The sequence below is a fragment of the Rhinopithecus roxellana genome, chromosome 17 (assembly GCF_007565055.1).
Source record: "Rhinopithecus roxellana isolate Shanxi Qingling chromosome 17, ASM756505v1, whole genome shotgun sequence".
NCBI classification, from domain to species: Eukaryota; Metazoa; Chordata; class Mammalia; order Primates; family Cercopithecidae; genus Rhinopithecus; species Rhinopithecus roxellana.
The window spans coordinates 68027898-68054915 of record NC_044565.1 but is presented as its reverse complement, the minus strand read 5'-3'; the positions used below and the strand labels follow the sequence as shown (position 1 = coordinate 68054915).

At 41.2% G+C, this 27018-nt stretch overlaps 1 protein-coding gene across 1 annotated transcript in view; it reads right to left on the bottom strand.

Moving 5' to 3' along the window:
* The window catches only part of RAB10 (RAB10, member RAS oncogene family), a 109501-nt gene that overhangs the window by 17167 nt on the left and 65316 nt on the right, over window positions 1–27018 (bottom strand). The window contains exons 2-3 of the mRNA XM_010383020.2: window positions 25272–25332; window positions 9402–9540 (exon numbers count right to left, since the gene is read on the bottom strand). Coding sequence (XP_010381322.1) covers window positions 9402–9540; window positions 25272–25332 — 200 coding nt within the window. The remainder of the gene's footprint in view (window positions 1–9401; window positions 9541–25271; window positions 25333–27018) is intronic.

Genomic DNA, 27018 nt, shown 5'->3' with positions numbered 1-27018 from the left:
TACCCTTAGTAGAATCACAAGCTTAACAAAGAAAAATTATGCCGAGTGTGGTGGCTCACACCTGTAATCCCAGCACTTTGGGAGGCTGAGGCGGGTGGACCACATGAGGTCAGGAGTTCGAGACCAGCCTGGCCAACATGGCAAATCCCTGTCTCTACTAAAATTACTAAAATTAGCCAGGTGTGGTGGTGCACGTCTGTAATCTCAGCTACTTGGGAGGTGAGGCAGGACAATCTCTTGAACCCAGGAGGTGGAGGTTGCAGTGAGCTGAGATCACGCCACTGCACTCCAGCCTGGGCGACACAGTGAGACTCCATCTCGGGGGGGAAAAAAATTATAATATACTGTAAAGAAACTTGCTGGCCGGGTGCAGTGGCTCACGCCTGTAATCCCAGCACTTTGGGAGGCCAAGGCGGGCAGATCACGAGGTCAGTAGATCGAGACCATCCTGGCTAACACGGTGAAACCCCATCTCTACTAAAAATACAAAAAATTAGCCGGGCGTGGTGGCGGGTGCCTGTAGTCCCAGCTACTCAGGAGGCTGAGGCAGGAGAATGGCGTGAACCCGGAAGGCGGAGCTTGCAGTGAGCAAAGATCACGCCACTGCACTCCAGCCTGGGCAACAGAGCGAGACTCCATCTCAAGAAAAAAGAACAAAACTCCGTATTTAGGGATTCCGTGGTCTTACCTGAATTTAGTGCCTCTTAATTTATGTTACTGCTAAAACAAAGGCAACCTGGCAAATATCCAGTAATAAGCAGCAATATACCAGGTGCTCCTAAAATCCTGCCATGTGCTAAGAGTCAGTAAGAGGCATTCTGATCTCAGAATCTAAGGATGGACTTCAGGGATATCATCAATTTCAAGGAGCACATATAAAACTTTGAAAGTTGTGTAAGTACATCGTTCTGGTAAGATTCTAATTTCTCAAAGGGGTTCATGATCCCAAAAAAGTACAGAAGCATGGTTTTAAAAGGCTCCCAACTACTAAATGGACAAATTATCACAGTGACCTGTAATAATCTACCCACATCCTAATCACTACCAGACACTGCAAGTTACCAGAGACACTACCATGAACCTCCACTCAAAGAGAAGACAAATTATCTGTAGCTTTAGAAGCCACTCTTCTACTAAGAACACCTGTAAGTTACGTGTAAGCAGGCCGATGGAAGGATGCCGAAGCCAATAAATAAATGACCAATGAAGTACAAAAAAAGGAAAATTACCTTATATATAAATTTATAAGTGTTAAGGTATTTTCAGCCTGTTTTTAAAAAAAGCTTTAGCAATGTGACCACCAATTTACAACCTACTACACCTCCACGCCAACTCACATCAGCATTCTGGGACTAGTGAGGAAATAGGTATAATTCTTTATACATGTGTGGCATTTCAGAGCATAAATATGATTCTCCTGGGCTCAGGTGATCCTCCCACCTCAGCCTAAAAAATAGCTGGGACTACAGGTATTCACTGCCATACCCGGCTTTAAAAAAAACTTTTTTAGTAGAGATGAGGTCTTGCTATGTTGCTCAGGCTGGTCTCGAACTCCTAAGCTCAAGCAATCCTCCCACCTAAGACTCCCGAAGTGCTGGGATTACAGGTGTGAGCCACCGTGCACGGCCCTATACACACCTTCACACCTAAGATCATGCTTACTTGGATGATCTTACTAACAATAAGAAGCAAGCATTATGAGGTTAAACACTTCACTGCTGAGCCAGGGGACCACTAAAACAGCACTCAGAATACACAGAACTTCTCTCATACATTTTCTTATACCAACATGCACATTAATCTTTTTTCAGTCAGATACACATTGTGTTTACAACCACTTAAGGCAAAAACACCCAAAGAAAGATTGGTAGTTGCACCACACAGACATACCCATAAAGAGACGTATTTATGCAGGAGGACATATATCTCTATCTACTTGAATTACACATGCAGACTGCAACTAGCTTAAAATATGGTTAATTTTCCCAAGGTACTAACACAGAGAGGTGCATTTAGACCAAGGTTTCTCAACTTCGGCCATACAGACATTTTGGGTCCGCATTCTTCTTGTACCCAAGTTGTGATAACCAAAAATATCTCCACAAATTGACAAATATAAAACTGTCCTTGACTGAGAATCCCAGATTTAGAGATCACTGTCTATCATTAAATAGAAACAACAAATACTTTAAAAGAATGTTAAAGTTTAGTAATAATGAAACCATTCAGAAACCAATATATGTTTCACAAATAAAAGCCTCAAAGTTGTTCTGATATTTGACTAGTAACATGAGAACCTGTTAATTTTTTTTTTCCTTTTTCCTTTTTTTATTTAAAAGCACTAATTTGCCCAGGAGGTCTGGGCTATAGTGGGCTGTGTTCACACTACTGTACTCCAGCCTGGGAAACAGTGAAAACCGGTCTCAAAAAAAGGGGGGAGGAGGGGACATTACTTTGTAAAAATTGGAGCTAAAAGAACATCTTTTTGGCCGGGTGTGGTGGCTCACGCCTGTAATCCCAGCACTTTGGGAGCCTGAGGAGGACGGATCATGAGGTTAGGAGTTCGAGACTGGCCTGACCAACATGGTGAAACCCCGTCTCTACTACAAACACAAAAATTAGGCAGGTGTGGTGGCACATGCCTGTAATCCCAGCTACTCAGGAGGCTGAGGCAGGAGAACCACTTGAATCTGGGAGATGGAGTTTGTGCAGTGAGCTGAGATTGTGCCACTGCATTCCAGCCTGGGTGACAGAACAAGACTCTGTCTCAAAAAAAAGAACATCTTTTTATATCTATTAGAGAAATAATCTGAGACTTGGGTTTCCTAAGGATTTGTCCTTCCTAAGCTATCTGGTCCAAAGTACCTTTCTCTAAATACCCCTATAGCCAAGGTAGTTATGTTCCCCAGCTACCCAAAGTAAATTAAGATATATGATCTGTCTTTAATTGGAATCCACTGCACTTTTTGTATCAGTCCCATCCTTCTCTGGGTAACTTCTCATCTCCTCAGGTTTCAGTTTAAAGTCGCTCCTCTCACCTCCCAGGCTATGTTAGGTACTTATTTTATTTACATGTTAACAACTTTGTACTTTCTCTTTTTTTTTTGAGACCGGAGTCTTGCTCTGTTGCCCAGGCTGGAGTGCAGTGGCACCATCTTGGCTCACTGCAAGCTCTGCTTCCTGGGTTCACGCCATTCTCCTGCCCCAGCCTCCCGAGTAGCTGGAACTACAGGCGCCCACCACCACGACTGGCTAATTTTTTGTATTTTTAGTAGAGACGGGGTTTCACCGTGTTAGCCAGGATGTTCTCAATCTCCTGATCTCGTGATCCGCCCGCCTCGGCCTCCCAAAGTGCTGGGATTACAAGCACGAGCCACCGCAGCTGGCCCTTCCCAACTCTTAACACTAAATAGGGGGTCATTAATGTTGTTCATGCTGTATGTCCAGTCTAGTTCTAAAACACTGATCCCAAGAGTTGTCCCTTGATGTAAAGTTTCACCTCAACAAGTTTCAAAACCTTCATATTATAACTCCCCTTCTTGGACATTTGCAACACATTAAAGCATACAAAAATTGCATAATAAAAATACCTATTTAACTTATTCATCCATAGAACATCATATGCCAAATACTACTACTAAAAAGTAGAACACGCTTCAGAAAACACCGATTTAAGAGTATATAAGCAAGGTCATGTTACTAAAAAACGTCAGGAGCAGGATTCTAACTATTGTGATTTCTTATCTCTATTCCAAGGAACAGAAAACTTGTATTTGTCTCCTTCTGCTAAAGAAATACAAACAGTAGCACAGTGGCACACACCTGAAGTCCCAGCTAACTCAGGAGGCTTAGACGGAAAGACTGCTTGAGGCCAGGAATTTGAGACCAGCCTCCTGGGCAACACAGCAAGACCCTCTCTCTTAAAAAAAAGAAAAATAAATAAAAGACAAGACAGAAAGAAAGAAAAAAAAGAAAAGAAAAGAAAAAGAAATACAATCTCCTCAGTATCCATGGGGAATGGCTGATTGGTTCCAGGACCCTAGTTCCTTTATCAAAAATCCACGCACACTCAAGTACTGCAGCCAGCCCTGTGAAACAGACATATATACAAAGAAGGACCCACACCACCCTGTATTATATGTGAATGTCAAAATTCGTATTTTCAATCTGCCTTTGGTTGAAAAAAATGTATATTAAGTGGACCTGTGAGTCAGGCATGGTGGCACATGTAGTCCTAGCTACTAGGAAGGCTGAGATGGGAGAATTACTGGAGCTCAGGGTTTCAAGACCAGCCTGGGCAACATGGTGAGACACATATCTCAAAAATATTTTTTAATTAAAAAATAATAACAACCGGCAGGGCGCAGTGGCTCACGCCTGTAATCCCAGCACTCTGGGAGGCCGAGACAGGTGGATCACAAAGTCAGGAGTTTAAGACCAACCACCCTGACCAACATGGTGAAACCCCGTCTCTACTAAAAAATACAAAAAAAAACTAGCCGGGAGTGGCGGCACGCGTCTGTAGTCCCAGCTACTCAGGAGGCTGAGGCAGAATAATCACTTAAACCAGGGAGGCGGAGGTTGCAGTGAGCCACGTTCATGCCACTGAGCTCCAGCCTGGGTGACAGAGTGAAACTCCGTCTCAAAGTAATAACAACCCTACCTGTGTAGTTCAAACCCACATTGTTCAAGGGTCAACTGTAATTGTAAGGCAAGGTGTTAAAGCTCAACTCAGTTTTTAAAAAAATAACAGTTTTATTGAGTTTGTAATTCACATATCATAAAATTCACCCTGTAAAAATACACAATTCAGTGTTTTTTAGTTATTTACGAGGCAGTTCTACTATCACCACTACTAACTTTAGAATATTTTTATCATTCCCCTATAAACCTGTACTCATAGCAATCACTCTTTTCTCTCCAAACATCACGCCCAGCCCCTGGCAATCATGAATCTACTTTCTGTCTCTATGTTTTTGTCAATTTGGGGCATTTCATTTAAAGGGAATCATGTAAGACCTTTTATGTCTGGCTTCTTTCATAATGTTTTCAAGGTGCACCCACATTGTACCATGTATCAGTACTTCATGCCTTTTAATGGCTGAGTGATACTCCATTATATGAATGTACACATTTATCCATCAGTTGATGGATGTTTGGGTTGTTTCTATTTTTTTTGGCTATTGTGAATAATGCTGCTATAAATACTTGTGTACACCTTTTGTGGATATATATTGTTAATTCTCTTGGGTAAATACCTAGGAACAGAATTGTTGGTGATAAGGTAACTGTATGTTTAACATTTTGAGAACTGCCAAAGTATCTTCCAAACCAGCTGCATCATTCTACAGTTCTACCAGCAATATATGAGGGTTACAATTTCTCTACATCTTTGTCAACACTTGTTGGAGTCTGCCCTCCTTTCTTCCATTCTGTGGGTTGGCTTTTTACTTTCTAAATGGTAGAACCGTCAAAGCACAAAGGTTTTAAATTTGATGTAGCCCAATTTATCCATTTCTTTTTTTTTGCCACTTCATGGCTTTGGATCTTACATGTCGGTTCATGATTCTTTTTTTTTGGGGGGGGACAGAGTCTCACTCTGTCGCCCAGGCTGGAATGTAGTAGTGCAATCATGGTTCACTGCAGCCTCAACCTCCTTGGGCTCAAGAGATCCCACCTCAGTCTCCCAGGTAGCTGGAACTACAGGTGCATGCCACCATACCCGGCTAATTTTTTTTTTTTTTTTTTTTTTGTATATTTTTGTAGAGATGGGGTTTCACCATGTTGCCCAGGCTGGTCTCAAACTCCTGGGCTCCAGCAACCCACCCCACCTTGGCCTCCCAAAGTGTTGGGATTACAGATGGGGTCACCGTGCCCAATCTTCATGATCCATTTTGAGTTAACTTTTCTGTATGGTATGAAGTAGGTGTCTAACTTTCATTCTTCCACACAAGGATAGCCAGTTTCCCCGGAACCATTTGTTGGAAAGACTATTCTTTTGCCCACTGAATTGTCCAGGCATCTTGTTAAAAGTCAACTGACCACATATGCAAGAGTTTATTTTTAGACTCTCAATACTATTCAATTAATCTTTATGACTATCCTTATGTCAGTATCACAATGTCTTGATTACTGTGGCTTGGTGGTTAAGTTTTAAAACCAGAAAGTGTAAGTCTTACAACTTTGTACTTCCTTTTGGCTACTCTGGGTCCCTTGCCTGTCTATATTAGTTTTAGGGTCAATTTGTCAATTTCCACAGGGGGAATTTTAAAAAAAGCAATTGGGATTTTGATAAGGATTGCACTGAATCTGTAGATCACTTTGGGTAGTAATGCCATCTTAATATTGTCTTCCAATTCACAACTACAGGCTATCTAATTGTTTAGATCTTTAATTTCTTTCAACAATATTTTGCGGTTTTCTGTGCACAAGTCTTATACTCTTTTGGTTAAATTTACTCCTAAGTAATTTTTCCCTTTTGATATTATTACAAATGGAATTTTATTATCAATGTAATTTTTAGGTTATTGCTAGTGTACAGAAATAAAGCTGATTTTTGTATCTTGATCTCATTTCTTGTAACCTTGTTGAACTCATTTATTAGTTCTAAGAGTTTTCTGGGTATATGTTTGTGGGTTTTTAAGGATTTTCTATATAAAATATTCTACCATTTATAAATAGTTGTTTCATTCTGGATGGCTCTTTTCTTTTTTTCTTTTTTTTTTTTTTTTTTTTTTTAGCTCTGGCTGGAATCTCAGCATAATGTTGAACAGAAATGGCCAGAGCAGATATTCTTGCCATGTTCTTGATCTTAGGGGACAGGTATGATAATAGCTGGTATTTTTATAGATGTCACTTACAGGATTAAGGAAGTTCTTTGCTATTCCTAGTTTGTTGACTTTTTTTTGAGACAGAGTCTTGCTCTGTTGCTCAGGCTGAAGTGCAATGGCACGATCTCGGCTTACTGCAATCTCCACCTCCTGGGTTCAAGCGATTCTCCTGCCTCAGCCTTCTGAGTAGCTGGGATTACAGGCGTTTGCCATCACACCTGGCTGATTTTTATATTTTTAGTAGAGATGAGGTTTCACCATGTTGGCCAGGCTGGTCTCGAACTCCTTACCTCAGGTGATCCACTCACCTCGGCCTCCCAAAGTGCTGGGATTTACAGGCATGAGCCACTGCGCCCAGCCGAATGCTTTAATCATAAAAGAATGCTGGATTTTGTCAAATGCTTTTTCTGTGTGAACTGAGATAATTGTATAGTTTTGTCCTTTATTGATATGGTATATTACATTGACAGGTTTTGACCCTGGCATTCCTGGGTAAAGTTCCTCTTTATCACGTTATATAATCCTTTAATATGTCAGAGAAACAAGATTTTTTCTTTTTTTTTGAGACGGAGTTGCATTCTGCTGCCCAAGATGGAGTGCAGTGGTGCAATCTTGGCTCACTGCAGCCTCCTCCGCCTCCTGGGTTCAAGTGATTCTCCTGCCTTGGCCTGCTAAGTTGCTGAGACTCTCCAGGTGACCACGATCATGCCCAGCTAATTTTTTTGGGTTTTTCATAGAGACAGGGTTTCACCATGTCGACCAGACTGGTTTCAAACTCCTGACCTCAGGTGATCCGCCTGCCTTGGCCTCCCAGAGTGCTGGGATTACAGGCATAAGCCACCACACCCGGCCAAGATCTGTGTATCTTTAATTATTAAAAAATAATAAGCTTCTCCTAAAGATTTATTGTAGCAACAAAAAAGTGGCTATGAGCCCTTAGGATTGCTACCCTTAGGGGTATTATCTTGGGTCTAATACTGGTTTAAGACTTGGTCTTTGTGTATCTGCCAAAACTTGCTTCAAAGAGTTACTCTCAATGAAACTCAAAGCCTAGAAGGTAGCAATAAGGCATGAAAAACAACTCTTAACAAGAAGCCACCTATGCTGTAGCAAAGAAATAGACATGCTTTGATACGTAACTTTAACTTATAAAAAGTGACATCAGGCTGGGCGCGGTGGTTCACACCTGCAATCCTAGCACTTCAGAAGGCCAAGGTGGGCAGATCACTTGAGGCCAGGAGTTCAAGACCAGCCTGGCCAACATGGCGAGACCACTATCTCTACTACAAATACAAAAATTAGCCGGGTGTGGTGGTACATATCTGTAATTCCAGCTACTCAAGACACTGAGACACAAGAATCACTTGAACCCAGAAAGCAGAGATTGCAGAGAGCCAAGATCGTGCCACTGCACTCCAGTCTGGGTGATGAAGTGAGACTCTATCTCAAAAAAACCCGAAACAGGCCGGGCGCGGTGGCTCAAGCCTATAATCCCAGCACTTTGGGAGGCTGAGACGGGCGGATCACAAGGTCAGGAGATCGAGACCATCCTGGCTAACACGGTGAAACCCCGTCTCTACTAAAAATATACAAAAAACTAGCTGGGTGTGGTGGCAGGTACCTGTAGTTCCAGCTACTTGGGAGGCTGAGGCAGGAGAATGGTGTAAACACGGGAGGTGGAGCTTGCAGTGAGCTGAGATCCGGCCACTGCACTCCAGCCTGGGTGATAGAGTGAGACTCTGTCTCAAAAAAAAAAAAAAAAAAAACCCAAAACACAGAAAAAACCCAACATTTTCACATGCAATGGAACTATTTTCTTAGGTTTTTACTGTAGTAGCATTCCATATATTTCAAAATGCCTAGAAGCAATATTATATTTCTGTAACATGAAGAATAAAGTTTTTAAAAATTACTACTGGATATTTCATTCATTCATTCAATAAAAATTTATTAAGAAAAAATTCATTTCCAGAAAGTCATTGTAAAACCACTGGTAGCTTCTATTTGGGGTCATCTTATAAGATGGCTATATAGAGTTCTGGAGTCACTTGCTAATTGTCTTGAATGGGGCTCTAGATAGACTGCCCAAAAACTTAAGAAAAACGTAGGCAAATAACAACATTAACTTTTTTTTTTTTTGAGACGGAGTCTCACTCTGTTGCCCAGGCTGGAGTGCAGTGGCGTGATCTTGGTTCACTGTAACGTCTACCTCCCGGGTTCAAGAGATTCTCCTGCCTTGGCTTCTCGAGTAGCTGGGACGACAGGCACGTGCCACCATGCTCAGCCAATTTTTGTAATTTTTAGTAGTGACAGGGTTTTACTATGTTGGCCAGGCTGGTCTTGAGCTCCTGACTTCAGGTGATCCTCCCGCCTCAGCCTCCCAAAGTGCTGGGATTACAGGCATGAAGCCACCATGTCCGGCCAACATTAACTTTTAGAAAATAGAAATACTTCAGTAATAATTACTTCAACAGTACATTATATCTTGAAGATCAACCGGAATATTTATTCTTCCTAACCAAGCACACAAATGTGTGTTCATGAAGGGTTTATACAATTTCTAGGTCTTACCTCATCTATGTTTCTAAGCCATTTGCTGATGTTTTCAAAACTTTTACCATTGGTGATGTCATATACTAGCATGATACCCATTGCGCCTCTGTAGTAGGAGGTTGTGATGGTGTGAAATCGCTCCTGGCCTGCTGTATCCCTGAAATAAACAGCCAACAATTTCTATTAAGCATTTTGATATTACTATGTTTCACATAAAGGACAAAACAAGAATAAAATAGTTTTTCCTAAGTATATATAAAAACTTTTTAGTTGAAGGGAATTAATAACCTACTCATACTGGATGAAAATCTAAAAGGCAAAACAGTAGGAAGTGACACATAAAACTCAAGGTTATTGAACACTAGCGAACACCAGAAAAACTCTTTTCATTTTGTTTAATAATTTAGTTCCATAATGTAACATAAAAGCAGTTATGAACACTAGCGAACACCAGAAAAACTCTTTTCATTTTGTTTAATAATTTAGTTCCATAATGTAACATAAAAGCAGTTAGGATTTTTAGAACATTAGAGAAGTATACCATAGTATAGTCACATTTACATTTAGAATCATTAACCAAAAGTTGTAAAGATAACCTCACTTATAAATAAGATAGAAATGTAAATAGTAGTATTTTCCATTATTTAATGCTTAAAGCCAAAGGTGTAAGATATATTTTGCTCCTGTAGCTATGCCCTCTCATTTGTATCATTATTTTGCTCTTTTATGGATCATCTCATCAGCGTACGAACATGTTTTAGTACCTTTTTTTAAAAAAGCAAAAATAAGGTCAGGCGCAGTGGCTCACGCTTGTAATCCCAGCACTTTGGGAGGCTGAGGCGGGCAGATCACTTAAGGTCAGGAGTTCAAGAACAGCCTGGCCAACAAGGTGAAACTCCATCTGTACTAAAAATACAAAAATTAGCCAGGCATGGTGGCTGTAATCCCACCTACTCGGGAGGCTGAGGTAAGAGAACTGCTTGAACCCGGGAGGTGCAGGTTGCAGTGAGCCGAGACAGTGCCACTGCACTCCAGCTTGGGTGACAGAGTGAGACTCTGTCTCAAAAAAAATAAATAAATAAAATAAAGCAAAAAACCCCAATCTCAACCTTACATCTCTCCAACTATCCCTGTTCCTCTTTTGAGCTAATATTTTTTAAACTTTTATTTTGAAATAATTATAGCCTTACAGGAAGTTACCAAACTGTGCAGAGAGGTCCTGGGTGCCTTTCACCCAGCTTTTCCTAATGATAACATCTTATATAACTGCAGCATAATACCAAAACCAGAAAACAGACACTGGATACAATCTACAGATCTTATTAATATTTCAGTTTTTTTTTACATGCACTTATTTGTGTGTGTATATATAATTCTCTACGATTTATTACATGTACAGATTTGTGTAACTACCACAATAAACAAGATAAAAAACTATTACATCACCTCTTTACTCTCCATAGTCCCTAAACTCTGATCAATAATCTGTTTTCTATGTTTATATTTTTTTCATTTCCAGAATGTTACATAAGTGGAATTATGTAGTATGCTACCTTTTGAAATTGGCATTTGACACTTCTTTTACCATAATGCTCTTGAGGTCCTCTCCAAGTTTTTGCACGTAATCCTGGTCTGTCCCATTCCATTGCTGAGTAGCATTCTATGGAATGTATGTACCACAATTTGTTTAATCATTCACCCATGGAAGGACATTCAGGGTTGTTTCCAGTTTTTGGCTATAACAAAGTTCTAAAAATATTCATTTATAGGTTTCTATGTGGACATAACTTTTCATTTCTTTGAAATAAATGCCCAGGAATGTTATTTATGGGTAATATGGTAAGTGTGTAAGAAACTGGCCAACTTTTTCCAGAGTGGCTCTATCACTTGACATTTGCACTAGCAACATATAAAAGATCCAGTTTCTCTGTATCCTCACCAGCATTTGATGCTGTCACTATTTTTTATTTCTGTAGTTCTAAGAGGGCATATAGCATTATTTCATCATCACATTAATTTGTGTTTCCCTGTGGCTAAGATGGTGAACGTTTTTTCATGTGTTTATTTGCCATTAACACATGCTGTTCTGTGAAATGTCTGGGTTTTTTTTTTTTTTTTTGGTCCATTGTCTAATTGGATTGTTAGTTTTTTGTTTTTGGGTTTTGTTTTGTTTTTTTTTTTTGAGATGGAGTTTTGATCTTGCTGCCCAGGCTGCAATGGTGCAGTCTTGGCTCACTCCAGCCTCTGCCTCCTGGGTTCAAGTGATTCTCGTGCTTCAGCTGGGATTACAGGCGCCCACCACCACGCCCAGCCAATTGTTATATTTTTAGTAGAGATGGGGTTTCACCATGTTGGCCAGGCTCGTGTCGAACTCCTGACCTCAGGTGATCAGCCCTCCTCAGCCTCCCAAAGTGCTGAGATTACAGGAGTGAGCCACTGCGCCTGGCCTGGATTGTCAGTTTTTTGTCTTTTTACTGTTGACTTTTGAAAGTTCTTTTTAGACAGAAGTCCTTTGTCAGATACATTGGCTTGTAAATATTTTCTCCAGGTCTGTAGCTAGTCTTTTCAGCCCCTTGACAGGGTATCTCGTAGAAAGGAAGCTTTTAATTTTCTGAAAGTCTAATTAATTTACTGATTTTTTTTCTTTTACAGATCGTGTGTTTAGTGTTATGTCTAAGAATTCTTCACCTAGTCTTGTTTTTTGTTGAAACAGGGTCGCTCTGTCGCCCAGGCTGGAGTACAGTGGCATGATCTCAGCTCACTGCAACCTCCGCCTCCCAGGTTCGAGAGATTCTCCTACCTCAGCCTCTGAAATAGCTGAGATTACAGGCATGTGCCACCACATCCGGCTAATTTTTATATTTTTAGTAGAGACGGGGTTTCGCCATGTTGGCCAGGCTGGTCTTGAACTCCTGGCCTCAGATGATCTGCCCACCTCAGCCTCCCAAAGTGCTGGGGTTACAGGCATGAGCCAACGCACCCAGGCTCTTCACCTAGTCTTATGTTCCAAAGATTTTCTCCCATATTTTCTTCTAAAAGCCTTATGGGTTTTTTTCTTTTTTTGAGACAGAGTCTTGCTCTGTCAACCAGGCTGGAGTGCAGTGGTGTGATCTTGGCTCATTGCAACCTCTGCCTTTCGGGTTCAAGAGATTCTCCTGCCTCAGCCTCCCAAAGAGCTGGGACTATAGGTGTACACCACCACACTGGAAAATTTTGGGTTTTTTTTTTTTTTTTTGAGACGGAGTCTCGCTCTGCCGCCCAGGCTGGAGTGCAATGGCCGGATCTCAGCTCACTGCAAGCTCCGCCTCCTGGGTTTACGCCATTCTCCTGCCTCAGCCTCCCAAGTAGCTGGGACTACAGGCGCCCGCCACGTCGCCCGGCTAGTTTTTTTGTATTTTTTTTTTAGTAGAGACGGGGTTTCACCGTGTTAGCCAGGATGGTCTCGATCTCCTGACCTCGTGATCCGCCCGTCTCGGCCTCCCCAAGTGCTGGGATTACAGACTTGAGCCACCGCGCCCGGCCAATTTTGGTATTTTTAGTAGAGATGGGGTTTCACCATGTTGGCCAAGCTGATCTCAAACTCCTGATCTCAGATGATCCACCCACCTCAGCCTCCCAAAGTGCTGGGGTTACAGGCATGAGCCACTGTGCCTGGCCACCTTATGGTTTTATTAAACCAATAGTACATTTTGAGTTAATTTCAAATAGGACATTTTCATGAATGTCCTATTGCTCTAGCACCGTTTGCTGGAAATGTCGAAGTAATAACCTTCCTCCATTGAATTGCTTTTGTACCTTTGTCAAAAATCTGCAGGCCACACCATAGTTCAATCTGTGTCTGGGTTCTTTATTCTGTTGCTATCTCCTATGTGTCTAGGCCTCCTCCATTACCATACTATCTTGGATTACTGTGGCTAAATAGTTTTAAAACCAGGTAGATTGATTCTTCCCACTTATTTTACTTTGTCAAAACGGTTTTAGCTATCCTAGCCTTCCCATATAAATACTAGGATAAGCTTGTCTATATTTACATAAAAATTTTCCCAGCAAATTTCTTTAAAGAGTTTTCTCTAGTTGCTGTTTTCCCACTTTCAGTCCTTAACTGATTCTAATAGGATAGCTATTACTGATTACTGTACCAAAACTCCTTTTCAGAAGGTCTCTAATAACCTGGATGCCAAATCCAATAGCTATTTCCTTTTTATATATCATCGACCTCTTAATGACAGGGATACGTTCTGAGAATTCCATCATTAGACTATGTCATCATTGTGCACACATCATAGAGTGTACTTATACAACCCTAAATGAATATAGCCTACAACATACCTGCACTATATAGTATTGCTCCCAGGCTACAAACCTGTAGAGTATGTGCCTATACTGAATAGAGTAGACAACTGTAACACAATTAAGTATTTGTGTATCTAAATATGGCTAAACATAGAAGAGGTACAGTAAAAATGTGATATTATAATATTGATAGGACAACCACTGTGTATGCAGTCATCGACTAAAATACCATTATGCACTGTATGACTGCATCTTAATCACTAAGCAGGATTCTACACAGTTGACTGCATTCTCTTTTCTCTTTTTTTTTTTTTCCCGAGACAGAGTCTCACAGAGGGCAGTGGCACGATCTCAGCATACTGCATCCTCCGCCTCCTGGGTTCGGTTCAAGTGATTCTCCTGCCTCAGCCTCCCAAGTAGCTGGGATTACACCATGCCCAGCTAATTTTAATATTTTTAGTAGAGATGGGGTTTCACCATGTTGGCCAGGTTGGTTTCAAACTCCTGACCTCAGGTGATCCTCCTGCCTCGGCCTCCCAAAGCACTGGGATTACAGGTGTGAGCCACTGCGTCCAGCCAACTGCATTCTCTTGTAACACTTTATTCTCATGACTCTTTGGATAAGTTTCTGGTATTCATTCTAAGTCACTGGCTGCTTGTTCACAGTACCTTTTGTTGGCATTCTAAGATTCAGAGAGGATGAACTGCCGTTCTCCACACACCAGCCAGAGTGATCTTCTTTAAACGTATGTTTGATCACATTATTCTGCTTAAAGCTTCTAATATCTTCATTGGGAAAACAACAGGCTTTCCAACAAATGGTGTTGGAACAACTGAATATATCCATGCAAAAGAAGGAAGTTGGACCTCTACCCCAAACCATATATAAAAATTACCCCAAAACGGCTGGGCGCGATGGCTCATGCCTGTAATCCCAGCACTCTGGGAGGCCGAGGCGGGTGGATCATGAGATCAGGAGATTGAGACCATCCTGGCTAACAGTGAAACCCTGTCTCTACTAAAAATACAAAAAATTAGCCGGGCGTGGTGGCGGGCACCTGTAGTCCCAGCTACTCGGGAGGCTGAGGCAGCAGAACGGCATGAACCCGGGAGGCGGAGCTTGCAGTGAGCCGAGATAGCACCACTGCACTCCAGCCTGGGCGACAGAGCGAGACTCCATCTCAAAAAAAAAAAAAAATCATCTAAAAACAGATCAAGACCTAAATGTAAGAGTTGAACGATAAAAACTCTTAGAAGAAAACATAGGAGTCATCTTCAAATCTTGGATTTGACAACTGTTTCTTAAACATGTCACCAAAGCAGAAACAAGAAAAAACAGGTAAATGGGACATGAAAATTAAAAACTTGTATTTCAGTGAACATTACAAGGTGAAAAGACAAACCACAGAATGGAAGAAACTATTTGCAAACTGTGTATCTGATATGGTACTTGTGTATGCAGAATATACAAAGAACTTACAACTTAACAATAAAAGGACAAATGACCAAACTTAAAAATGAGCAAAAGATCTAAACAGGCATTTATCCAAAGAAGATACACAAATGGTCAATAAACACTTAAGATGCTCAACATCCTTAGTCATTAGCAAAATGCAAATAAAAACCACAATGAGATACCAACCTAGATCCCCACCACCACAGGATGGCTATGACCCAAAAGACAATAATACACGTTAGTGAGGACGTAGAGAAATTGGGACCCTCATACCCTGTTGGTGACAATGTAAAATGATGCAGCCATGTTAGAAAATAGGTAGTTCCTCAAAATGTTCAACATGGAGTTACCATATGACCCAACAATTCTAGGTATATAACCAAAAGAAATGAAAACTTGTATGTTCACACAAAAATGTAGACGCGAATTAACAGCAACATTACTCATAATAGCCAAAAAGTAGAAACAACTGAAAGGTCCATTACTAATGAACGGATAAATAAACTGTGGTATATCCATACAATGGAGTACCATTCAGCCATAAAAAAGAATGAAGTACTGATTCATGTACAACACAGACAGACCCTGATAACCTCATGCTAAGTGAAAGAAACTAGTCACAAAAGACCATATATTATATGATTCCCATCTATTTGAAAAGTCCAGACAAATCAATTTTATACAAAGTTGATTAAGTGGTTTCCCTGGACAGGGGGTTAGGAGGATAAAGAGTGACAGGCATGGGGTTTCTTTGCAGGGGAGATAAAAATGTTCTAAAATGTTAACGATGGGTGTACAAATTTGTGAATATACTAAAAACTATTAAATTGTTTTAAATGGGTATATTGTACAGTATGTGAATTATGCATCAAAAAAGTCATTACAAAACAAACTGAAAACATGACTAGGCTTTCCAAAAAAATAAAAGTAAAAACAGAAAACTTCCAGTAAAAACTCATTATAACCAGAATCAATTCCAAACTCTTTATACTGGAGATTACAAAGCCTTACAGTAGTTTAAACCTTTCTCCAGCCCCTATCATTTTGAGGTACTCTTTTCCCTAACCATTAGAAACCATTTTTAAATTCGTAAGTTTGTTCCTACTAAGAGCTTCTGCAAGATCTGTTCCCACTCCCTGCATATGACTGGATTCTCAATCTTTTCATATCTTAAATGCACTTAGCATGTTCACATATCTGCCATCTATTCCTTTATCTATCAATCCAAATATTAACTGCCAACTACAGGTTCAGCTTTATGCGAGAATATACACAGAACATAGGTTTGGGGTCAGGCTTAAGTTTATCTTCAGGTTCTACCCCTCCCAGCTTAGTGACCTTGAATGTACTTTTAACCTCCTTGGACCTTAGTAGTAGTTGTTGTTGTTTTCACTTATAAACAATAAGGAGGGATAACTAACAATAAGAAATATTTTCCATAAAAATATGAAAAGCTGCAATAATGTCACCATGAGACTCAAAATTTCATTCTGTTTTTAAGATGTCCTAATAATGCTCTATGTCAAGACCATCTTTGCAGATAGATGCTCTATGGTATTAAGAGCTCTCAAGTTAATATTTATCTGTGCTTAAACAGTACTCAAAGCTGCTTCTCAAGGAAAACCCTGGCTTTGCCTGTAGCCTATTTCTGTGTAAGTAAAATAAAATGGTTTTTAGCTAAGTGCAAGACTTGGACTTTTTAATCTTAAGAAAATCACAGCCTGACCGGGCACGGTGGCTCACGCCTGTAATCTCAGCACTTTGGGAGGCCGAGGTGTGGGGATCACAAGGTCAGGAGATCCAGACCATACTGGTTAACATGATGAAACACCCTCTCTACTAAAATTACAAAAAATTAGCCAGGTGTGGTGACAGGCGCCTGTAGTCCCAGCTACTCGGGAGGCTGAGGTAGGAGAATGGCGTGAACTCAGGAGGCAGAGCTTGCAAGTGAGCCGAGAGAGCGCCACTGCACTCCAGCCTGGGCAACAGAGTGAGACTCCATCTCAAAAACGAAAAGAAAAAAAGAAGAGTCGAGAGGGGAGGGGAGGGGAGAAAATCACAGCCCTGTCACTTGCTCATTTCATCTCAAAGTATATGGATCCTCCATTCTTTCAACCTAACACTATTATTAAGCAAGCACTACACACTAGACATTATTCCAGGCACAAGAGGTAAAGTTGTAAATGAAATAAAAATTCCTGCCTTAACAAAGTTTATATTCCATTGAAGATAGACAACACATAAATAAAACATTATGGAATGTCAGAGGATTATAAGTGTCAAGGAAACAAAAAGCAGAGCAAGAAAAGAGATTAAGCCTTCTCAGAGAAAATACCAAATGGCAGATCCTGCCACTACTATGGGAGGGCCTGAAGGCACTAGGGGTCCTGGACTGGGAGACTTCAGGAGTGGTGACTGGGCCAGGGTTGCTGCTGAGGCCTAGGAGCTCAAGGAGGCAAGGACAAGGACAAGGAATAGTTCCCTGTCACCAAGATGGGCCACCTGATCAAAGACATGACAATCAAGTTCCTGGAGGAAATCTCTTCTCCCCACCCATCAAGGAGTCTGAGATTGTTCACTTTCTCCTAAGGATGTCCTCAAAGATGAGGTTTTGAAGATTATGCCCATGCAAAAAGAGACCTGTGCTGGCCACTGGATCAGGTTCAAGGGATTTGTCACAGCCAGGGACAAGAGTCATGTCAGTCTGTGTGTTAGGTGTTTCAAGGAAGTAGCCCCTGCCATCTGCAGGGCCACCATACACTGGCCAACCTCTCCATTTCCCATGTGCAGTGAAGCTACTTGGGGAACAAGATAAGTAAGACCCACAGTCCCTTGCAGGGTAACCACTGCCGCTCTGTGCTGGTGGCCTCATCCCAGTCCCTAGAGGCACTGTCCGCCCCTGTGCCCAAGAAGCTGATGCTAATGGCCCATATCAATGACTGCTATACCTCCGCCAGGAGCTGCACTGCTACCCTAGGCTCCTTTGCCAAAGTCACCTTTAATACTAACTTCAAGACCTACAGCTGTCTCATCCCCAACACCTCAAGAAAGACAATATGTTCAATGAGTCTCCCTATCAGGAATTCACTGACCATCTTGTAAGTCCCATACCAGAGTCTCCATGAAGAAGACCCAGGCTCCAGTTGTGGCTGCTATGTAGTGCTTTTATACAAGAAAAATATAGTGAATTAATTAGGACTCTTTGAAAAGGGAGGGGGTGTCCAGCCTGGGCAATATGGTAAAAAGTATAGTAAGATCTAGACTTACCCCACTAAACTGTAAGCTTTTGCAGGCAGGGCTCCTATCTGTCCGATTTATGCTTATATTCCTACCACCAACACCTGGCAAATAGACACTCAATAAACATTTATTGACTAAGTGACTTTGGTTGCTTACTGTTCGTATTTCACTTCTCATCTTAAACACTACCTCTTCAGAGAGGACTTCCCTGAACATTCAATCTAGATCACTTTCTCCCTCATCCTTACCCCATTCTCCATCACTTTACCCTATTCACCTTGCTAGCATTTATCTCAATTTGTGATTATATATTTATGTACTTGTTTGTTCCTGTCCCTATGGGTGGAAGCTCTGACAGGGCAGGTGTCAGCCTGCCTACTTTCAGAAAAAAAAAAAAAAAAAAATTCTTGAATGAAGAGAAACATAATTTAAGTTCATGGTATTTTGGGTATAGACAAATTGTGTATCTCTGAAGAAATCCAGGTATTCTTAAAATAAAATGCAACATGAGAAATTTGACATCCTAATTTATAAGGTAAGGAATAACTTCATGACGTTACCAAAAAATACACAGTTCCGAAATTTGGGGTCTCTGTCTTGCAGAGTAGATTGATATGCTTCTGGCCTGTTTTGGTTTTGTCAGTGCCCAGACCAAAAATAACTGTCACAGTAACAGCCAGAGTACACAGCTTCCCCAACCCCTAGTGTGGTACTAACAATTAAGGAAATATACCTTTTTAATTCCTAGAAACATATAACTTTTTTTTTTTTTTTTTTTTTTTTTGAGACGGAGTCTCGCTGTGTCGCCCAGGCTAGAGTGCAGTGGCGCAATCTCGGCTCATTGCAAGCTCTGCCTCCCGGGTTCACGCCATTCTCCCGCCTCAGCCTCCGAGTAGCTGGGACTACAGGCGCCCGCCACCTCACCCAGCTAGTTTTTTGTATTTTTAGTAGAGAGGGGGTTTCACCATGTTAGCCAGGATGGTCTTGATCTCCTGACTTCGTGATCCACCCACCTCAGCCTCCCAAAGTGCTGGGATTACAGGCTTGAGCCACCGCGCCCGGCCAACTTCTTTTTTATAATGTCAGTAGGAAAAGTAGGATTTCACAGCAATTATTGGCTATGTATTACTTTAAGTAAGGAAAATTCTATTGCCATTGTCTTGTAATTGCAGAGACTTGATCTTACTAAGTAGACTGTCAGGGAAGAATTTTTTTAATAGCAGAGGTAAGACAGTAGTTTTGAAAACAGTCTTAGAAACCAGTATTGTGCTGACATAAAAAGATACTGTGAACATGTACAATGTTTAATTGTCCCTTCAGATATTTAACACCTCCTTCTGATTATTGGATTTGAGCTGATGGACTGGATTAGATTTAGGTATATGTGTGCATGCAAACCTAAAAATAATGTCACCAATAAACAAGCAGCTGTGGCTATTTTTAGCCCTGGGCAACAGATCATTAGTAAGCCCAGAAATAGTGAGGCAAGGACCCTGTTCCTCATTTGGAAATAAACTACTGATTGCCTTAACAACTGGTGGGGGCTGGTACAATCAGAGTCCGGGCAGAACCCAGGACAGGACTCAGGAAAAGGATAATTTAAAAATCAAGGAGCCAGGTCATTCTGTGGGGTAGATACAGTCATGCCGAAAAGTATAGAGTTTGAAATACATAAATGGGATCTAGAACGTTAAAAAAAAATTGACCAGGCACAGTGGCTCATGCCTGTTAAACCCAGCACTTTGGGAGGCTGAGGCAGACAGATCATAAGGTCAGGAGATCAAGACCATCCTGGCTAACACGACGAAACCCCGTCTCTACTAAAAATACGGAAAGATTAGCCAGGCGTGGTGGCGGGCGCCTGTAGTCCCAGCTACTCGGGAGGCTGAGGCAGGAGAAGGGCGTGAACCCGGAAGGTGGAGCTCGCAGTGAGCTGAGATCGCGCCACTGCACTCCAGCCTGGGTGACAGAGCGAGACTCCATCTCAAAAAAAAAAAAAAAAGCCTTCCCTGAAAGATGCTCTTTGGAACAATAAGTCCTCTAGTGTGGCCTTCAAGATTAATCTATAAAAGACTTCTATTGTACCTGTGAAACTCAAGAATAGTGCAGAAATGGTAATATTCCTAATTTAAAGTTGTTTGATTTTTAGACCTTTTAAATAGAACCTCTCTACTAAAAATACAGAAAAATGAGCCAGGCGTGGTGGTGGGCGCCTGTAGTCCCAGCTACTCGGGAGGCTGAGGCAGGAGAATGGCGTGAACCCAGAAGCTAGAGCTTGCAGTGAGATCGCGCCACTGCACTCCAGCCTGGGCGACAGAGCAAGACTCCATCTCAAAAACAAACAAACAAAAAAAGAATGTTAAAAAAAATTTAAATGGGGAGATCATACAGAAAGAGGGAGGGTAATCGGGTATAAGAGATTCTGGAAGATGAAGGAATTAAAATATTAAAGAACAGAGGGTGTTGTACACCATGGATTTCCTGGAATGAAAGCAAAACATGAAGATCATTCAAATAAAGAAAAATAGCAGGCCAGGTGTGGTGGTTCACGGCTGTAATCCCAGCACTATGTAAGGCCAAGGCAGGCGGATCACCTGAGGTCGGGAGTTCGAGACCAGCCTGACCAACATGGAGAAACTGTGTCTCTACTAAAAATACAAAATTAGCCGGGCGTGGTGGTGCATGCCTGTAATCCCAGCTACTTAGGAAGGCTGAGGCAGGAGAATCACTTGAACCCAGGAGGTGGAGGTCGTGGTGAGCCGAGATCATGCCATTGCACTCCAGCCTGGGCAACAAGAGCAAAACACCGTCTTAAAAAAAAAAAAAAAAAAAAGGTAGAAGCTTAAGCAGATTGAAGAAAATTTCCAAAACTAATATTCAATTACAGAATAGGAATTTTCATGCTGTAATAAGAATCTGAATATATTTATCTGAACTAGAGAGATTAAAAAAAATCACTGTACTTTTTAGTAACAACTGGAGGCAAAGCATTAAAGCTGAGGACAATGTTTTGAATTTCAGTGTATCATAAATTATGAGTAATGGGCTTTTTCCATGCTAACGCCTTCTTAAATTACTCTGGATATCTCAGATTTCTTAACCTTGAGCTACATGGCTTCTTTCTTCCTGGCATGTTAGCATGTAGAAGAGTTTTATCTCAGAGAGGTTCTATTTAAAAGGTCTAAAAATCAAACAACTTTAAATTAGAAATATTACCATTTCTGCACTATTCTTGAGTTTCACAGGTACAATAGAAGTCTTTTATAGATTAATCTTGAAGGCCACACTAGAGGACTTATTGTTCCAAAGAGCATCTTCCAGGGAAGGCTTTTTTTTTTTTTGAGATGGAGTCTCGCTCTGTCACCCAGGCTGGAGTGCAGTGGCGCGATCTCAGCTCACTGCGAGCTCCACCTTCCGGGTTCACGCCATTCTCCTGCCTCAGCCTCCCGAGTAGCTGGGACTACAGGAGCCTGCCACCACGCCCGGCTAATTTTTCGTATTTTTAGTAGAGACGAGGTTTCACCGTGTTAGCCAGGATGGTCTCAATCTCCTGACCTCGTGATCCGTCTGCCTCGGCCTCCCAAAGTGCTGGGATTACAGGTGTGAGCCACCACCCAGGCCAGGAAGGCTCTTTTTAAAAACAAGTGTGAATTATTACTGTTTCTTTTTCTCTTTTCTTTTTTGAGATAGGATCTTGCTGTCTCCAGGATGGAGTACAGTGGTGTGAACAGGGCTCACTGCAGCCTTGACCTCCTGGGCTCAAGCAATCCTCCTGCCTCAGCCCCCCAAATACCTAGGACTTCAGGTGCACATGCCACTGTGCCCAGCTAATTTTATGTTTTTTGTAGAGATGAGATTTCACCATGATGCTCAGGCTGGTCGCAAACTCCTGGGCTCAAATGAGTGACTTGCCTCGGCCTCCCATAGTGTTGGGAGTAACCAAACCTGTTACTCTTTATTTCTAAAAGCTACCTAAAAATTAAAATAGGGCCAGGCGTGGTAGCTCATGCCTGTAATCCCAGCATCTTAGGAGGCTGAGGCTGGCGGATCACTAGAGGCCAGGAGTTTGAGACCAGCCTGGCCAACATGGTGAAACCCTGTCTCTGCTAAAAATACAAAAATTAGCCAGGTGTGGTGGTGCATGCTTGTAACCTCAGCTATTCGGAAGGCTGAGGCAAAAGAATCACTTGAACCCGGGAGGCAGATGTTGTAGTGAGCTGAGATCATGCCACTGCACTCCAGCCTGGATGACAGAGGGAGATTCTATCTCAAAAAAAAGACTAAAATGATCAGGGGGGAAATATATAAATCCACAAGGTCAAGGAACAGAATAAGAGAAAGTATGTGGAAGACGGAGAACAGATGGAGGAACGGGATAAATTTAGGAGGGTAAAGGTCTTACGTAAAATATATTTTAGGAAAATATTGTTTCTGTTACATATACACTCACATATACATATATATGTATATGTACACCCAGCCACAATGTATCTCTGTCAAAAAGTTTGAAAATTGGTGGCTTGAAGTATACACACAAAGGGACACAGTTAAGAGAGCCAATCAGCATGGCAGAGTTAGTCAGGGCTTAGAACAAAGGTCGCCACTTAGGACCAAGGTCAGGCATGGATGAGGAGGGCGCCTATTTGAAATTCAGAATAAACTGTTGACATCCTTCCTTAGAGATCAACTTTAATTACAATGAAACAAAATATGAGCCACAGTTCATTTGCTGACTTATTTCCCAGCTAAAGTAAACAAAAATCAATGGTCAGCAAGTGGGTTTTGCCTCAAAGAGAACTACTAGTTTTAGCAAACACTTAAAAATATCTAAATTCTATTAAATTTATATTAAATTTTAAGAATGTTACACATAAAGATATTTCTAATTACAACATCAGGTAACAGAGACATTTTGGTTAAACATATACAATTTCTAACTATTAGCTTCCTTTCAAAGGGAATACCTAATTCTCAAAACTGTCTTCTATTGGATTCTGGGATACTGATCTCTCCTGACTCTCTTCTAGGTCTCCAAGTATGGCTTTGCAATGTCTTTTGCTAACTGCCTCCTCTGCTCATGCCCTAAAATAATATTCTTAGGTTCTAACCTCATAATGGGAGATCCCAAAATAATAGTAGCTATGATTTACTGAATGGTAATTATGTGACACTGTTCTAAAGTGCTCTATATGTATTACTCATCCTCATAACTATCATATGATAGGTCCTATCACAGCAAAAAAAAAAAAAAAAGAAAAACAAAAACAAAAAACAGAGAAAACATGAATTCACAATTTTTTGGGATAGAGAGGGGTCTCACTATGTTGCCCAGGCTGGTCTCAAGCAATCCTCCTGCCTCCACAATTGAGCCACCACATTTGGCCCAATGCAGTTGCTGACAAGCGATGAAGAACAAAAAATGGGCCAGAAGAACAAAAAATGGGCCAGGCGCAGTGGCTCATGTTTGTAATCCCAGCAAGTATGCATCCTAGCTCTGCCACTAACATGCTCTAAGACCCTGGTTAAATTATTTCAAAGTACACCTGTTTCATTATCTGTAAAACAGGAACAATCCAAGAGAAAAGAAAGTATATGCCTACACAAAGACTCATAGCAGCTTTATGCTGAATAAACAAGTTGCTGTGTATCTTAATGAAATAGTACTCAGCAATAAAAAGTAATTAACTAATTGATAATTTCCAAAATAATTATGGTGAGTGAAAGAAGGCTGACCCCAGCCCCCCCAAAAAGACAAAGAGAAAACATACCATCCATTTATATACAGCATTAGAAATACAGGTGGGGCGCAGGGGCTCACGCCTGTAATCCCAGCACTTTGGGAGGCCGAGGCAGGCGGATCACGAGATCAGGAGATCGAGACCATCCTGGCTAACATGGCGAAATCCCATTTCTACTAAAAATAAAAAAAAAAATTAGCTGGGCAAGGTGGCGGGCGCCCATAGTCCCAGCTATTCGGGAGGCTGAGGTAGGAGAATGGCATGAACCTGGGAGGCAGAGCTTGCAGTGAGCCAAGATCGCACCACTGCACTCCAGCCTGGGTGACGGAGTCTCAAAAAAAAAAGAAAGAAAGAAACACAGTGACAGAAAGCAATCACAGTGGCTGCCTGGGGACCAGGGGTAGTGGGGAAGAAGGGATTACAAAAGATCACAAGGAGGCTTGAGGAAACTTTTGAGGTGACAAATATGTTCATTATCTTGACCGTTGTGATGGTTTTACAGGTTTATAGGTATGTCAAAACTTACTAAGTTGTACACTTTACGTGCACTTATTCTATCTCAGTTATACCTCAACAAAGATGTTTTTTCAAAAGAAGTAACACCGATTTAACAGGGTCCTTGCTGGTAATTGATGGGTTAATATACATAATACACATAAAACACATAACATTTGCTAGAAAATATTGCCTTTATAATTCTAAATTCTATGATTCAGACAAATACAAATTCAAAGAATTTTTTGTATTTCTTCAGGCAAACCTAATACAAACTAATAAAAATAATGCCCATAAAAAGTTAAAAACGTATTAAAGAAAACAAGTATTTTCGCAATGCATTTCACCAAAAACTTGGCATATATTATTTCATGTAATCCTTATAACAATCCATTGAGATGGGTGTTACTATCCTCCTTTACATATGAAGATAAAAAGCCTAATGAGTATATAACTTACCTGAGTTCATACAGTAAGTAGAAAAGGTTATTAGATCTCATGGACTTAAGTCCATGCAATGGTTTTTACTGCACAAAAAGGTCACCTGACTGCCTGCTTTAAAAAGGAAAGTCTCACAGAATCTAAACCTGTGACAAAAAAGAATTTCACTGTGAAACCTTAAGGAACCTGGCATTCTGCTACCTAAAGTAAATAGGCATCACTTACCATATCTGTAGCTTGATCTTCTTTCCTTGTAATTCAACTGTTTTGATCTTGAAGTCTATTCCTACAATGCAGAAAAAAAGGTAAACTGTAACTGTGGCTTTACATCTGGCTATACTAAAATTAATCACAGTAAAAAGGCTCACACCTTTTAAACTTGTCTGCGTTTGATTCCAGATATTCACAAAGTATGTGACACCGAGCAAGTGCATTCAATTTTAACCCCGAGTAATACAAGATCCAGGATAGGAGGAAAAATAGATACAGAAAGGCCAAGTTTTGGGCTGGGCATGGTGGCTCACACCTCTAATCCCCACACTTTTGAGAGGCTGAGGCGGGCGGATGGTGTAAGCCCAGGAGTTCGAGAACAGCCTGGGCACATGGTGAAACCCTGTTTCTACTAAAAATACAAAAATATTAAAAACACAAAAAATTAGCTGAGCATAGTGGCACACGACTGGACTGTAGTCCAAGCTGCTCAGGAGGCTGAGGCAGGAGAATCCCTTGAACCCAGGAGGCAGAGGTTGCAGTGAGCCTTTAATTGCACCACTGCACTTGAGCCTGGGCAACAGAACAAGATCGTGTCCAAAAACAAACAAACAAAAGACAGAGAGACAGAGAAACAGAAAAAAGAGTGAGTTTTTACAAATTAGGATATAAGAAAGTAAAATTTAAAATGCCTAATATTCTAATGCATAAGAATAAAAAGGTTCCTAGTGGGGGGAAAATATTGAGTTCACTAACTTGCAGAACAAAGGAAAACTACCAAGGATAGAGGGTCATTTCATAATGATAAAGCAGTCTATTCTTTAGGAAGGGATAAAAATACAAATGTTTAGCACGAAGCAAAAATTAATAGAACTGCAAACTACAATTATAGTTGGAGACTTCAACATCCCTTCCCTGAAAAACAGATATTTTTAAGTAGACAGAAAAATCAATAATGATACAGAAGACTTAAACCACACTATATTAACCAATTTGACATAATCTCCATCCATCAGCAACAGAATACATACCATTTTCAAGTGCAGACTGAACATGTACTAAGAAAAAACCTAAGGGTCGTAAAAGAAGTTTCAACACATTTAACAGTATTGAAGTCACTGGGCACGGTGGCTCACGCCTGTAATCCCAGCACTTTGGGAGGCCAAGGCAGGTGGATCACCTGAGGTCAGGAGTTCGAGACCAGTCTGGCTAATGTGGTGAAACCCTATCTCTACTAAAAATACAAAAATTAGCTGGGTGTGGTAGTGCACGCTTGCAATCCCAGTTACTCGGGAGGCTGAGGCAGGAGAATCACTTGAACCTGGGAGGCAGAGGATACAGTAAGCTGAGATCGCACCATTGCACTCCAGCCCGGGCGACAGAGCGAGACTCCATCTCAAAAACAAACAAACAAACAAAGAGTATTGAGGTCATACAAAGTATGTTTTCACTTTGTTTTTTTTTTTTGTTTGTTTGTTTTTTTGAGACAAGGTCTCGTTCTGTCACCCAGGCTAGAGTGCAGTGGCATGATCTCAGCTCACTATAACCTCCACTTCCCGGCTTAAGTGATCCTCTTACCTCAGCCTTCCAAGTAGCTAAGACCACAGGCACGAGCCACCATGCCTAGCTAAGTTTTGTATCTTTTTGTAGGACGGGGTCTCGCCATGTTGGCCAGGCTGGTCTCGAACGCTCAAAGTGACCCACTGGCCTTGGCCTCCCAAGGTGCTAGGATTACGGACATGTGTCACCGCACCCAGCCCAA